Here is a 13,317-nt window from a genome sequence, read left to right on the forward strand (position 1 = left end):
AATAGTTCAGGACTTGTACAAAATTTTTATACAAGGGAACTGGTACGATATTCCCAGTAGCAACCAATAGACACTCCTAGATCTACCCTTCTTAGGCATGTGTCTCCCCTTCTTGGGATTGATGCCTAAGTTCTTCATTACCTTCTTCTCCTTAGGTAATGATAATTTGACATGTCTAGGTTTATCATGTATAGGTACCTTAGGGTTATCTCTAACATTTACCCTATTTCTATCATGATACCTAAAGTCAAAATTTTTTATTGCTACATAATGATTATCATTATTTATTCTAGCATGTATGGGAGAATAAAGATTTGAATTACAATTCAAATTAGGATATACCTCCCTTACCCTTGAAGCTCCTCCTAGACTTGAGCTCCTCTTCTTCTCTTTCTCCCATTTATTCAATTGCGCTAGCTTCTTGATCTCTCTCTTCTTAGGGCATTTGGTGTGGTAGTGACCCTTTTCCCCACATGTGAAGCACACAATGCACATTTTCCTTCTTTGGGCTTCTTCATTCCTACAACCCTTATTAGTATTCAAATTGACTTGAATGGGTTTAGGAGTTACCTCTTTCTTACCCATTGGACATCTACTCTTGCAGCATCCCTTCTCATTACAACCGAAGCAAATGATGTGGTCCTTTGACTTGACTTTGGTGGAGACGCTTGTAAGGTTGACTTCCAAGACCTCTTCTTTTTCTTCACTTGTCTTGGATTCTTCTTCAATCCTTGAGAATGCAGATGATGCCTCATCTTCCTTCTCCTCCTCGAATGTTAAGCATGGCTCAACTTCCGTTTGCTCCTCCTCAACTTGAGTAATTAAACTCATCTCCTTGGTTCTTCTTCTTCTTGCGTATGTTTAGGTTCTTCTCGTAGAATCATCTTCACCTTGCTCCACAACTCGTGGGCATTCTCATACTCACCTACACAACTCACAACATCATTAGGCAAAATATCAATTAAAATAGATATTACATACCTTTGAATTTACCTTTGATCGTGATCGTTGCTCTTCCGTCCAATATCGCAGTCAGAGTCTTTTTCCCTTCTTGTCTCTTGGGACTTCGAACGGGTCCTTGATCACAATCATGGTGTCGCAATCTGTGTTGAAGAAGACCTCCATCTTCATCATCCAAAATGCGATGTCCCCTAGGCTTCCTCCTTCAAACTTTGGAGGTTCTACCAAGTCGGTCATCTTTTGCTTCCTTGGCTATTAGTCCAATAGAGATTGGAGAGCGTCCTCAGCTCTGATATCACTTGTTGGAGATCTTGTATGGCCAGTTAGAAGGGGGGTTGAATAGACGACGCCCCCAATTTGATTGCTTCCTACAATGGTTAGTTTGCACAGTGGAATAATACAAAACAAACAAGCTAAAGACTAAGAAAGTTAAAGACAAGCAAACCGCTAACACCTCTATTTACGTGGTTTGGAGATAATTTACTCTTACTCCACGGTTGTCTGTAAGGTGGACGATCCCTGTGATCGTTCGATGGATCAAGCCCTAGAACTCCTGCTAGCACGAACTCCTTCTCGGTGGAGTAAACCTCGCACAATCTTGATCAATACACAGCACACCAATCACAGCTCAATGTAGACTATTAATAGGGGTTAACCACCTCTATTTCGTTAGCCTTAACCAACCTCCAAAGCCTTGGTTATATATGCCATGATTTGGAAAACCCCACCTACCAGTCGACTGCTCTCTGTGGATATTCGACCGTTACAACCTAGCGGCTCGATACCAGTCGACTGATATACACTGACCGAGTGAAAAGAAACATTCTGTTCACTCCCAGTCGACTGATGAATCACCAGTCGACTGGTACCTGAGTACAATCTCTCAACACTCAGACCCTGACCCTTACGACTCACTTGACACTTCTTTGCATCTTTGACCTCTTGCCTTCAAGGCTACTTTCTTTGGCTCTCGTCCCTCGGATGCATCCAAGCCCGCGGCTCGTCCCCAATGTCATCCTTCGCGTATACCTCGAAGTCACTTCCCTCAGCCCTTGTTGCCTTATCCACGGTCCCTCGGATGCTCCATTCTTTACTGGACCCGAAGCCATCAAACTGAGTCATATGTGTATCCTGCAAACATGCACACTCACATACACATATCAAATATAAGGGTGAATCTAACTTAAACCCTTTGCCCAAACACCAAAACACATGGTCACACGGACCATTGGGATTGCTCCAACAATTATTATTTTGTATACATATACATCTTGATTGTTGGATCGAGAAGCGTTAGAGGGGGGTGAATAGCGCTCGTGGCTTTTACTTGTTTCACATTCGAAAATTCGACGAGTAATGCAGCGGAAATAAGAAAACACACAGAAAGATCCAAGTAGTTACTTGGTTCGGAGCCTTGAGCGACTCCTACTCCAAGACCCGCGATCGTCGATCGCTTTCGGTGGGCAACAACTATAATATCACAAAGAGTACAAGTATGAAATAAGTACAACAGAAATTTAAACAATACCGACAACAAAATTACAAAAATTGAAGCTCCGGGTTGTCAGGGACTTGCTACAGCACTTCTGGGTCGTCTCTTGAACAGCAAACAGTTAAATGATCACTTGGGAATTGCTAATTGAAGTTGCTAGTCAAGAACCCCATATAAAGGCTGTTGAAGGCGCCTTAAAGCCTCTTGAGGGCGCCTCCATCATTGCCGAGTCAGCCGCGCGAATGAGCGCTGAAGAAGTCGTCGCTGATCCACTTGAAGGCGCCTCCATACCTCTTGAAGGCGCCTTCAAGGCTATCCGAGGTGCCTCAAGCTTCCATGAGGGTGCCTCCAGCATTGTCGTGCGCACATCTTCTCCTTGCACCCGAGGCGCCTCCAAGCTTCATGAGGGTGCCTCAGGTACTGTTCGTCCGAGGCCAAAAGTGCTCTTTTGTCCCTGCAAGATAGGTTAGTCCACAAGACAACAATATATCCTGCAAAATAAGATTAACACATAATTAACATAGTAACAGAATTATTTTGACAGTCTCTGGACTGTCCGGTTTTGACTTCGGATTTCTGATCGAAAATCCTAGGTCGAACCGACGCCTACTGTTCCCTCCGCGGGGAACGCGTCCTCACCTACTCCATTGAGGAGAGCATACCTGATGCTAGTCCGGTCCTCCAAACCTACTAGACTTTCTGCCTAGGATTACCACCCCTAGGACCTAGGGTTACCAGCCCCTAGGGTTTTTCCGCCACCTAGGGTTACCTCCCCCAGGACTTAAGGTTACCCCCCTTAGGATTTCCTCCACCTAGGGTTACCACCCCCTAAGACCTAAGGTTACCACCCCTTAGGGTTTTCCTCCACCTAGGGTTACCATCTCCTAGGACCTAAGGTTACCGCCCCTTAGAGTTTTCCACCACCAAGGGTTACCATCCCCTAGGATTTTCCACCTGCCTAACTGCAGTTAGGACTTTCCTGCAACCTCATTCACACATATTAGATAACAAACCAACTTAACTTGAACCCTTTGACATAATCAAAACACCGGTTCGATCGTCGGATGCTTCTTGTACCAACATTGATTGCCCACAAAATCGGTTCGTGGTAGCATATTTCATCTACAATCAGTAGCTAGATAGCTATCTACATACCCTGTATAGCCATAGGACCCGTCTGTGGTAGAATATTTCTCCCGCAGATAGTGACTACTTATACATCTAGACTACCCATGGGACCCATTCATGGTACAGTATTTCTCTCACAGTCCATAACAAAATAACTATCAATATATCTTTTCTACCCATGGGACCAGTCTATGGTTAAGTGTTTCTCTCACAGATAATAACTATTTACTTACCCTTACTGCCCACGAGACCCGTCCATGATAGAACATTTTTCTGGCAGTCAATGCTTGTCATTGTTTTTTAGGTCTTATTTTATGCAAATGATTTTTGAATGTACTGTATGCACTCCTGATTTATTGGTTATACCTAGTTAAGCAGATTAGTGGAAGGTTATGTATATTGTTATTTATGCTTTTGTTAACAGATGATTTCACTGTTGTTCTTACTTTTATAATATGTATTATTATTTGAGACTGCTTCCTTTGATCTCCTTACAATTAGCTAATGCACTATCTTTCTTATACCCACTGAGTCATTATACTCGTTACCCTTTACTTTTCCTTTTATTTTCAAGTTAGTAGGTAGATAATATGTCCTATCACTTAGAGGTTCAATTTCCAATCCCACTTATTTGAATTCTCTTTTTGAGTTGCTTAGTTTATTTTTTGCGATCTCTGTTTATGATTTCCTTTCTAAATTGAATCTTTGAGTTTTGTTAGAATAGTATAACTTCTATCTTGTTTAGTTGAGTATATTCATATGTACATGCATACATATTATCCTATATTATCATTAGGGAGTATTGTCCAGTTTTGTGAATAAATATACCCTCAAGGTGTGACATGTCGTCTCTTGGATGTCAAAGTATTCTTCTGCAACTCTTCGTCCCTTGGATGTATTTAGCCTGCCGGCTTCCTTCCCGTGGCATCCTTCTCACTCATTGCGTCATTTGCTAAGGTATGTCATCTCTAATACTCCTTGATCCATCGAATACCTGTATGTCCTCCCAAGTCCCTACATATTTAGACACATAAGTTAGTGACACAAATAAGACTTAGACTAGTTTGGCAACACATCAAAATAGTCATGGTTCAAACCACTTGGGGTTCAACAACTCTCAGTGTCCCCTCCGCTACTTCAGAAGTCCTAACAAGTGCCTTCTCCCAAGGACTATTAGAAAGATATTTCTTCAGATCTATGTTGAAAAAGGCTCCTACAAATTATGACAATCTTCTGGGATGAGCCGAAAAGTACATGCATCAACGTGGAAGAGGCATGATAACTAGCATTTTGGCTATTATATCTAACATTGTTATCCTCTCATTTGCATAAATCATTGTTATCCTCTCAATTCCATTTCCGTAGTCACACCTCCACCAAGCGGATTTGCCTTCGCCGTCATCTTCCTCCAATCAATTAGGAGGGAGCTCTTCTCACGAAGCTTCAAAATCTTGCGGCTCCGTGTACATCCATTTTCGTTGCCGGCAGCCTCTCCACTTCATCCACAGCTCTTTCTCTTGCAAGTTTTCACCAATCGGTTGAAGCTCTCAAGAGAGGAGACCATAGCCTCCATTCGATGATTCCGGACAACTCCTAGTCATCAAATCTGGCCACATCTCTCCATCCAACGATTATGGGCAGCAACAACTTTGTGGATGTGTTGGTCGATCTATTGGTTTATACTTGTTGATTATTGTTTGTCCTCATTGATTGATGATTGTAATGATGTTATCCTCCCATGTTTTAAATTGCATATATTAGGTTTGAATTAATTCATGCTTGATGAAATTTTCCAATCATTTATGTTTAGTTGTTGTGTTTAAGTTTCTTAAATTTCTTGCAATACTTATTCTTGTCATGTTTTAGTTTATTTGAATGTTAGTTATGTTTACATTCCTCATTTGGATGCAATTAGATTAGACCATATTTTGTTTTATTAAATTCTCTGGGTTTCATTGCATGTTTAGTTTAATTGAATACTTGTTTTGTGTTTTCTTTAATTCCTTTGCAATCGTAGTTTATGCTAGGTTAGGTTAGTTTCCATTAATTAAATTTCTTTTAATTTCTTAGTCGTAGCAATCCAAAACCTTGTTTATATCTAAAAACCAAGTAATAAATCAATCCTAAGAGCTATATCATCCTGTCGTTACACTCGTTGGGAGATGACCCGAATTATCGCTATACTATATTAGTGTAAAGGTGTTCGGTAGTTAATGGACTTTGAAATCGTGGTACAACACATAATTATTAAGGCACAAATCGCCAAAAGAAGAGATGGCAATGCACCAATGCCCGGATCCAGTCGACGAGATAAGAAAGTTCTCCAACCGCCTCCACCAAACAAAGTACCTCACCCGATTCTGAATTATACTCTGGCTTGTCGAAGAGAAAGAGTTGTGAGAATTATAGAGGATGTCCCAACCTCATCTATTGAACAAAGCTGCCAACCCATCGAGAGATCCGCTCATTTTTGTGTTTTCCACCATATACACATGCATTCCACCAATAAATGTCATTAGTTTGTCAAAGAGATCCATCCAGTGGTCCAACAACATCAACCCTAGAAAAGATCACAACCTGTGTCACCTCGGCATTCTCCGGCTAAATATGTTCAGTGTGATTACTCCAAAGGTTGACATGAACATCAACGAACAACCCATCTATCGAGGTTGTCTTGTGAGTCATTCCGACTTCCCTCGAGAACTCAGTAGGAGACCCCTAAAAAAAATCGAGGTACCATCAATACGATTTCAAGAGGCCCGACATATGGGGATTCAAATTGAGCAAGGAAGGCTCATGGGCGAAAGCTCGAGAGCTACAAGGCCAACACAGGAAGGGTACAAGGAGCAAGTCCCTTAAACAGCTTCGGGGCTAGAGATTTAAAAGCGATGGTCAGTCCTCATGACAATGCAATAGTTATACGAGTAACTATAGCCAATTATGAAGTGGCCCAAGTGTTCATTGACATTGGAAGCTTGATTAACGTTCTATTCAGAGAAGGCTTTGATAGTATGCAGATTGACAAGGATGAGCTTCAGTTGATGTCCACCGCCTTATTTGGGTTCATAGGGCACGAAATATAGTGACTCGGATAAATCAATCTCCCATTGTCCTTGGGAGAAGAGCCTTTAATAAGGACTCGGACTATTGTCTTCACAATAGTCAATGCCTCTTCCTCCTACAATGTCAATTTGGGGAGGCCAGCACTGAGTACGTTTCAAGCCATAGTCTTCAAAGGTAAAATTCCTCATAGGCGATCAAGTTAGGAAAGTCAGAGGAGATCAAATCACCACCAGAGGATGCTATGAGGAAATGATTCAAGCTAACTCACGAAAGGTCTAAAGAACTCAAAGAGTGAAAGTCCAAACTCTTCAAGATATACATGTATCCAGACCTGTTGGTGCACCGACACACATATGGTGCCCGATCAACCCACTCGGATTGTAGCCAACCTCCTGCCCAACTTGAAGATGAAAACGACCCCTTGTCTTTTCCGCAACAAAGATATTTTTTCTTGGTTGACCCACGAAGTCAATGGCATATCTCCTATTGTAATAGAGACCAACTCAATATTGTACCAAAATCTCTTCCAATCAGGAAGAATAAGCGATATTTTGGGCCCGATCAAGACAAGGTAATCCGTTCTAAGATTACCAAACTTTTGGAAGCCAGATACATCTAAGAAGTTCAATTCCCAACTTGACTAGCGAATATACTATTGGTGTCCAAACCCGCAAGAAAATGACGAGTTTGTGTGGATTTCTGGGACATTAACAAAGCCTACCCAAAAGACTACTATCCTTTCTCCTAAATAGACCAGTCAGTGGGCTCGTCTACATGTTGGACGCGTATCAAAGTTATCATCAAATCCCTCTAACATCATCATCAAGAAAAGGTACAACTTATCGATGGTTGATGGACCTAGTGTTTAAACAGCAAATCAGGAGAAATATTGAGATATGTAGGACTGTTGGGCCGACTAGAAGGGGGGTTGAATAGTCCTGTAGAAAATAAAACAAACAACCCTTCTCGAACTCTTTAAGCTAACACTTGCATAAATAAAACAGAACAGTAAATTAAAAACATAAAGTAAGAGACAAGCGGTTTACTTGGTTACAACCGATGTTGTTGTTAATCCAAGGAAAATTAAGCCCAATATCATCTCCTTCAGGCGGAGAAGCCTCTTACAACATTGACGCACAAAAAGAAAGAAGCTCAACTAAAACTCTAAAGCACACAAGCGTTGGATTTACAATTCTGAGTTCGTTGAAAAGCTTCTGGACAAAGGCTATATTTATAGCTTTAGTCGGAGCGCCCTGAAGGGTTCCAGGCGCCTTGGGGGGGATAAACTCTATCTCCCAATGATCAGATCAAGTCAAAACTCGATCCTGGTCAAAAGGCTGGTCCGGGCGCCCCGGACTGCTCCAGGCGCCCCGGAGCCCAAAGTCAACAAATGTTGACTTTTTCGTCCGGGACCTCTTCTCTGGTTCAATCTCGCCTCGGTTCGGTTCTTCTCCTCCGGATCCGCTCGCTTGGGTGATCTCTGCCATCTGGAAAAGGGCTCACCCGAACCCAACTTCCGGTCTTCTCGAGCAATCTTCCGCTCCGGTGTCTCGTCCCTTGGAATCGCTGCGTGTTTCTTTCTCGTCCACCAGCGTACTGATCCGCAATCTTCGTCCCTCGGTCGCACCCCGTGCCGACCTTCTCGCTAGCTGCGTCTCTTGCTCCCCGAGCAATCTTCCGCTCCGGCTTTCGTCCCTCGGAACCACCGCACGCTTCCTTCTCGTCCACTAGGGTACTCTTCCGCAGCACCTCGTCCCTCGGACGCACCGCATGTCGTCCTTCTCGCTAGCTGCGTCTTCCGCTCGAGTACCTGTGCTCCTAAACTCCTACACACTTAGACACAAGATTAAAACAACACAGGACCTAACTTAACTTGTTGATCACACCAAAACAATCTTGAGGTTCCAACAAAATATACGTGGATGACATTTTTATCAAGACGACTTGGGAAGAGAACTTGATCGGTGACATCAAGGAGGCATGTGGTACGTTGCGGAGGTACAACCTCAAATTTAAACAAAGCAAGTGTCTATTTGACATAAAAAATGGGCGTTTCCTCGGGTACGTTATTACTTAATGAGGAATTGAAATCAATCTAGACAAAATTCAAGCCCTGTACAATATGTCTTCTCCTCGTAACGTAAACAAAGTTTAGAGGTTAGTTGACAAAATTACTGCACTATACCAGTTCATCTCCAAGTCAACCAAGCTAGCTTACCTTTCTTCAAGTACTCCAAAAGTCGGCTCAGTTTTCATGAGATGAAAAATGCTAGCAAGCATTCACGAACTTAAAAAGGTACCTAGCACACCTTCCTACTACACACCCCTAATTGATCTATGTGGTTTTGTTACCCATTATCGTGAAGGTTCAGTTGCGATTAATATAACAAAGTCGCTCTAGATCAAATATTAGAAGTTTGGATGGATGAGATTCTGATTCAAAATAATAAAATGTTAAGTGCTAGATAAACATGTTTATAATATAAGTAGCTGAGATTGTTAAGACTAGTATATTTAATTAAATACATTTTTAAATAACTAATTTAAAAGTGGAATTCAATTAAGTGATATAATATATTGAATTTAGACTTCTATTTTTAAATAGTAAATCATTTTCTAGCACCTAGCTCAGTAGCAGGCTACAATTATTTTGCAAGCTTGGTAGGCTACCCCCATCTTCCACAAGCTAACGCCATTACATTAATGATGATTTGATAAGCGCGTACCATGTGCATGAGGATGACTCCCCCTGCTTCTTCTCACCTCGGTTATGAGTCTCCTTCCCACGATCTTCTCGGCCAATGGCAGCAGCAAAGCGGAGAACGTGTCCCACCTCCACTTCTTAATTCTTCCACGACGTCGTCAGCGGCCGCAACGCTACCGCCGTCCGCATCACTGACCCGGTGACGTCGCCAGCGGGGACGGGACGGCGACATTCTTGGGCATGGTGACGATGATGGACGACGATGATGGACGACCAGGCTGTCAGCTATCTCAACCATTCTCTAAAAAAAATATATTTAGATTTTTAATATTTTTAAAAAAATTATATTAATTTTTTAAAAAATAATTTTTTATATAAAATCCAATTTTCTTAGTTTTTGAAATACAAAAATCTAATTAAAATTTTATATTGAAAATAATAAATCTTTTTTAATTAATAAAATTGTTAAATTATTTAATTTTTAAAATATTGTTGAAGACTTTATTGATTTTAATTATAAAAAATTTCTTTCATATTATTGTTAATAGTATTATGTCTTGATTTTAATTCTGAATTTTAAAATTTTCGAACAAAAGGATCCAATTATTTTATAAGAATTGAAGTGAAAACCTCATGTATAATTTTATAGAGTGACAGTAAAAATAATTTATCTCTAAATTTTTTTATTATCACTCCCAAAAAATTAAACTCTGTCTTAAGTAAAATTGATAGAGTCCAATTGAACATAGCAATAATGTCCCGTGGCAATGGCATAACAGTAAGAACATCCGCAACGCTAATTCGTTATAATATCCACCATCTTATCAAAAAGTATGAGGTTCACTGTCTCATTATAACAACATATCTCTTTCATTCACATCCCTTTTAACATTAAGACTCATTATTTATGGATCACACCGTCCACTCACTCATCTCTTTTACTATTTTTTTAAATAATATTAAAATTTTATATTTAAAAAAAATAAAAATAAAATAAAAATTGAGAGAGAGTGTGTGTTTAAAGATGTCCAAACCTTTGAACACTCTTTCTCATCTCTTTGTGAGTGTGCATTATAATATCCATTCATAATAGAGAGGGGGTATTAAATAGATATTATAATGCCCATTTAATATCCCATTGAAGATGTTCTAAGATATATTTTTAATTTCTCAAATTAAATTATAATTTTAATAAATTAACGGATGAATTTTTTTAATAGACAATTAGGTCAATCATCCTTAAAATACATCGGCGTAAATTAAATAGACGATGTCAACTAAAGAAAATCCATCACCTCAACGTTATTACTTTTGAGAAAAGTGCATGACATACACATTGTACTCGACAATGGCATCCCCGTTGGCAGATAATGTGTGCGTATGCGCCTGCGCGTAGCCGCGGGCGAATCGAAAGAGGCCGCTCCCGCCGACAACCGGCATCTCGCGCATCTCATGGAAAGGAGCGTTCCGGCCCTGCACGGTGAGGACGCTGCCATTATATTTTCCGGCGGTGAAGACGAGGTTCATGGGTTGGAGGAAGGCTAGCTCGGTGAGGTCTGCCGAAGCGTAGAAGCCCTGAGCCCGGCCCACGGCCTGCGAAGAAGGATCCGGCCCCTCCGTCAGCAGGTCGTCCATCATCGTCACCAAGCCGAACAACGTCCCCGTCCCCGTCCCCGATGGTGACGTGACAGGGTTAGTTATTCTGACGGCGGTGGCGTTGCGGCCGCTGAGGACGTCGTGGAAGAAGAAGTGGAGATGGGTCACGTTCTCCGCTTTGCTGCTTCCATCGGCCGAGAAGATCGTGGGAAGGAGACTCGTAACCGTGAGAAGAAGCAGGAGAGTCATCCTCATGCACATGATTGCAATATTGTACTAGTGTACGCGCTTCTCAAATCATCATTAATATAAAAGAGTTAGCACTGGGAAGATGGGGCAGACCACCAACCTTGCAAAATAATGGTGGCTGGTGTAATGATCTGGTATGACCTGTGATTTACATTTATTTATTGAATAAGTGATTATGAAAGTATTCGGGTAGAGTTTAGGTTTTAAAAAGTGAATATATATATATATATATATATATATATATATATATATATATACAAGTGTGATCGTGCACACGTGTTAAAATGGGGTTTAACGGGTTTTCCTATGTAAAAAATTATTTTAATTTAATATTATACTTGTCTTAGTAAAAAAAATTAAGAAAAATATATTTTTTAACATCGGTCTAAAATATTTATAGAAGTTTTTTTTATCATAGTATTGTCAATTTTAAGATATGGGACTAAAGAGAACTATATTTCTTTTATATAAAATAATCAGAGAAAATTAATGATGAGAAAAATTCATAATAATACGTTGTAGCTCAGTCTCGAACTCTAGATCACTGATTGTTTCGCTTGTGGAATTACTAATAAACCTTGGAATTATTTTTAGTGTAAATAGAAAAAAGGACATTAACGTAAATACATTTTCGGCTTCACCAAAATTAGTTAGTAAAGGGGAAAGATTTTTAATAAAATAGTAAGATAGTAAGATATATATAACATAAAATGTGCAACGATACCATTTCTCTGTGTATATAAAAAAGAGAAAATTCAATAACCAATAATAATCATATAATAGAAATCTAAATTCAAAGTCCTCTATGTCATATCAAAATATATAATGAACAATAATATATCTAAATCTATAACGATAGATATTTAATCTTATTGAAATCATTCATATTAATAGGCATCCTCCTAGAATTTTATGATAATGGGCTGTAAGTAAAATTAGGGTTACATATATATGAATTAAGATAATATTTATATCTGAAAAGTTATAAACTTTTCTTATTTCTAATTTAGCCCATCATAAATTAGTAAATAAGAAAATAAATTTCTATACAAAATAATTCATATGGAAAAAGACAATTTGCTGACTATAGCGCCTCCGTCAATCCGTTACACAAAATAATCCATGAACCTTAACCATCGAGCCATCAAGTTCCTTGAACGTGCCAAGGCTCCATGTGATTTGCCCAAGTCCTAAAAAATTTCATGCGCATTTTAAACACAGTAATGAACCTAACATAAACTCATTGTCAATAATCATAAAAGGGTCGAATGTACCTCCTCATAGATGGCTATGAGATCGACCGTGTGGGGCCATTGAGATAGCGGATTTCACCTTTGCTACAATTGTTTGTATATCTTCATGTATAATTTGAGGAAAGATTATTCACACCCCCTCCCCTCTATTTTCAACATTCTATCTAATAGAAAATGTGCAGGGGAACATGCCTAGAGTCATAGGTGATGGAATGCAATAGTAATCAAGTTTTATCCCACTAAATGAAATTGATTATGAATCATTATGCACCATTAGTAGAGCTATCAATTTGAGTTGGACCCATTGGATTGGTCCATCCTGTCAAACAATTCATACAGATTAGGCTGAAATTTTATCAACCGATTTAAACACAGATCCAGATGGGTCCACTCACTTGGGCCCACGATCCGCATGGGTTAGCCCACGATGAGCTTGGGTTGACCCACAAGTTGAGGACAAAAAAATTCCTAAAACTTAAAATTAAAATAGAAAATTCAAGAACTTTGAAGACAGGACTTTAATTTGAATTGGACCGGACTCCTCCAACACCCAAATCAAACAAAGAATAATTGTAAAAAAAAAAAAACAAAACAAAAACAAACGCTTGGAAATACATACCATCAATTAAGAATGCGAAATTCAAACCTCCAATTGAACTTTGAATATAAAGATATTTGGCATCATCACATCTATGTACTAAATTGTGAGTTTAGCTCATCTAATTCATAAGTCAAATTTATAAATTTTAATTTATTATATATATAATTTCATTTTTTTTAATTTTATGATGGGCTCGTGGATTGACCCGCCTAATCCACAATTCACCTTGAATTTGATTAGTGATTTCCCAACTCGTCAAGATGGGAGTCAA

General features: G+C 39.6%; 1 protein-coding gene across 1 annotated transcript; it reads right to left on the reverse strand.

The window, feature by feature from the left end:
* Positions 1-10,625: 10,625 nt before the first annotated feature.
* Positions 10,626-11,220, reverse strand: LOC122042897 (dirigent protein 22-like). Its single transcript, XM_042603285.1, has one exon. It carries the CDS (start codon positions 11,202-11,204, stop codon positions 10,653-10,655), a length of 552 nt encoding a protein of 183 aa, XP_042459219.1. The 5' UTR covers positions 11,205-11,220; the 3' UTR covers positions 10,626-10,652.
* Positions 11,221-13,317: the final 2,097 nt, after the last annotated feature.

This window comes from Zingiber officinale, chromosome 2A (genome assembly GCF_018446385.1).
Source record: "Zingiber officinale cultivar Zhangliang chromosome 2A, Zo_v1.1, whole genome shotgun sequence".
Lineage (NCBI taxonomy): Eukaryota > Viridiplantae > Streptophyta > Magnoliopsida > Zingiberales > Zingiberaceae > Zingiber > Zingiber officinale.

Bases quoted from the DNA above. Each gene is read 5' to 3' on its own strand.
- LOC122042897 (XM_042603285.1), bottom strand. From the start codon at position 11,204: ATGTGCATGAGGATGACTCTCCTGCTTCTTCTCACGGTTACGAGTCTC.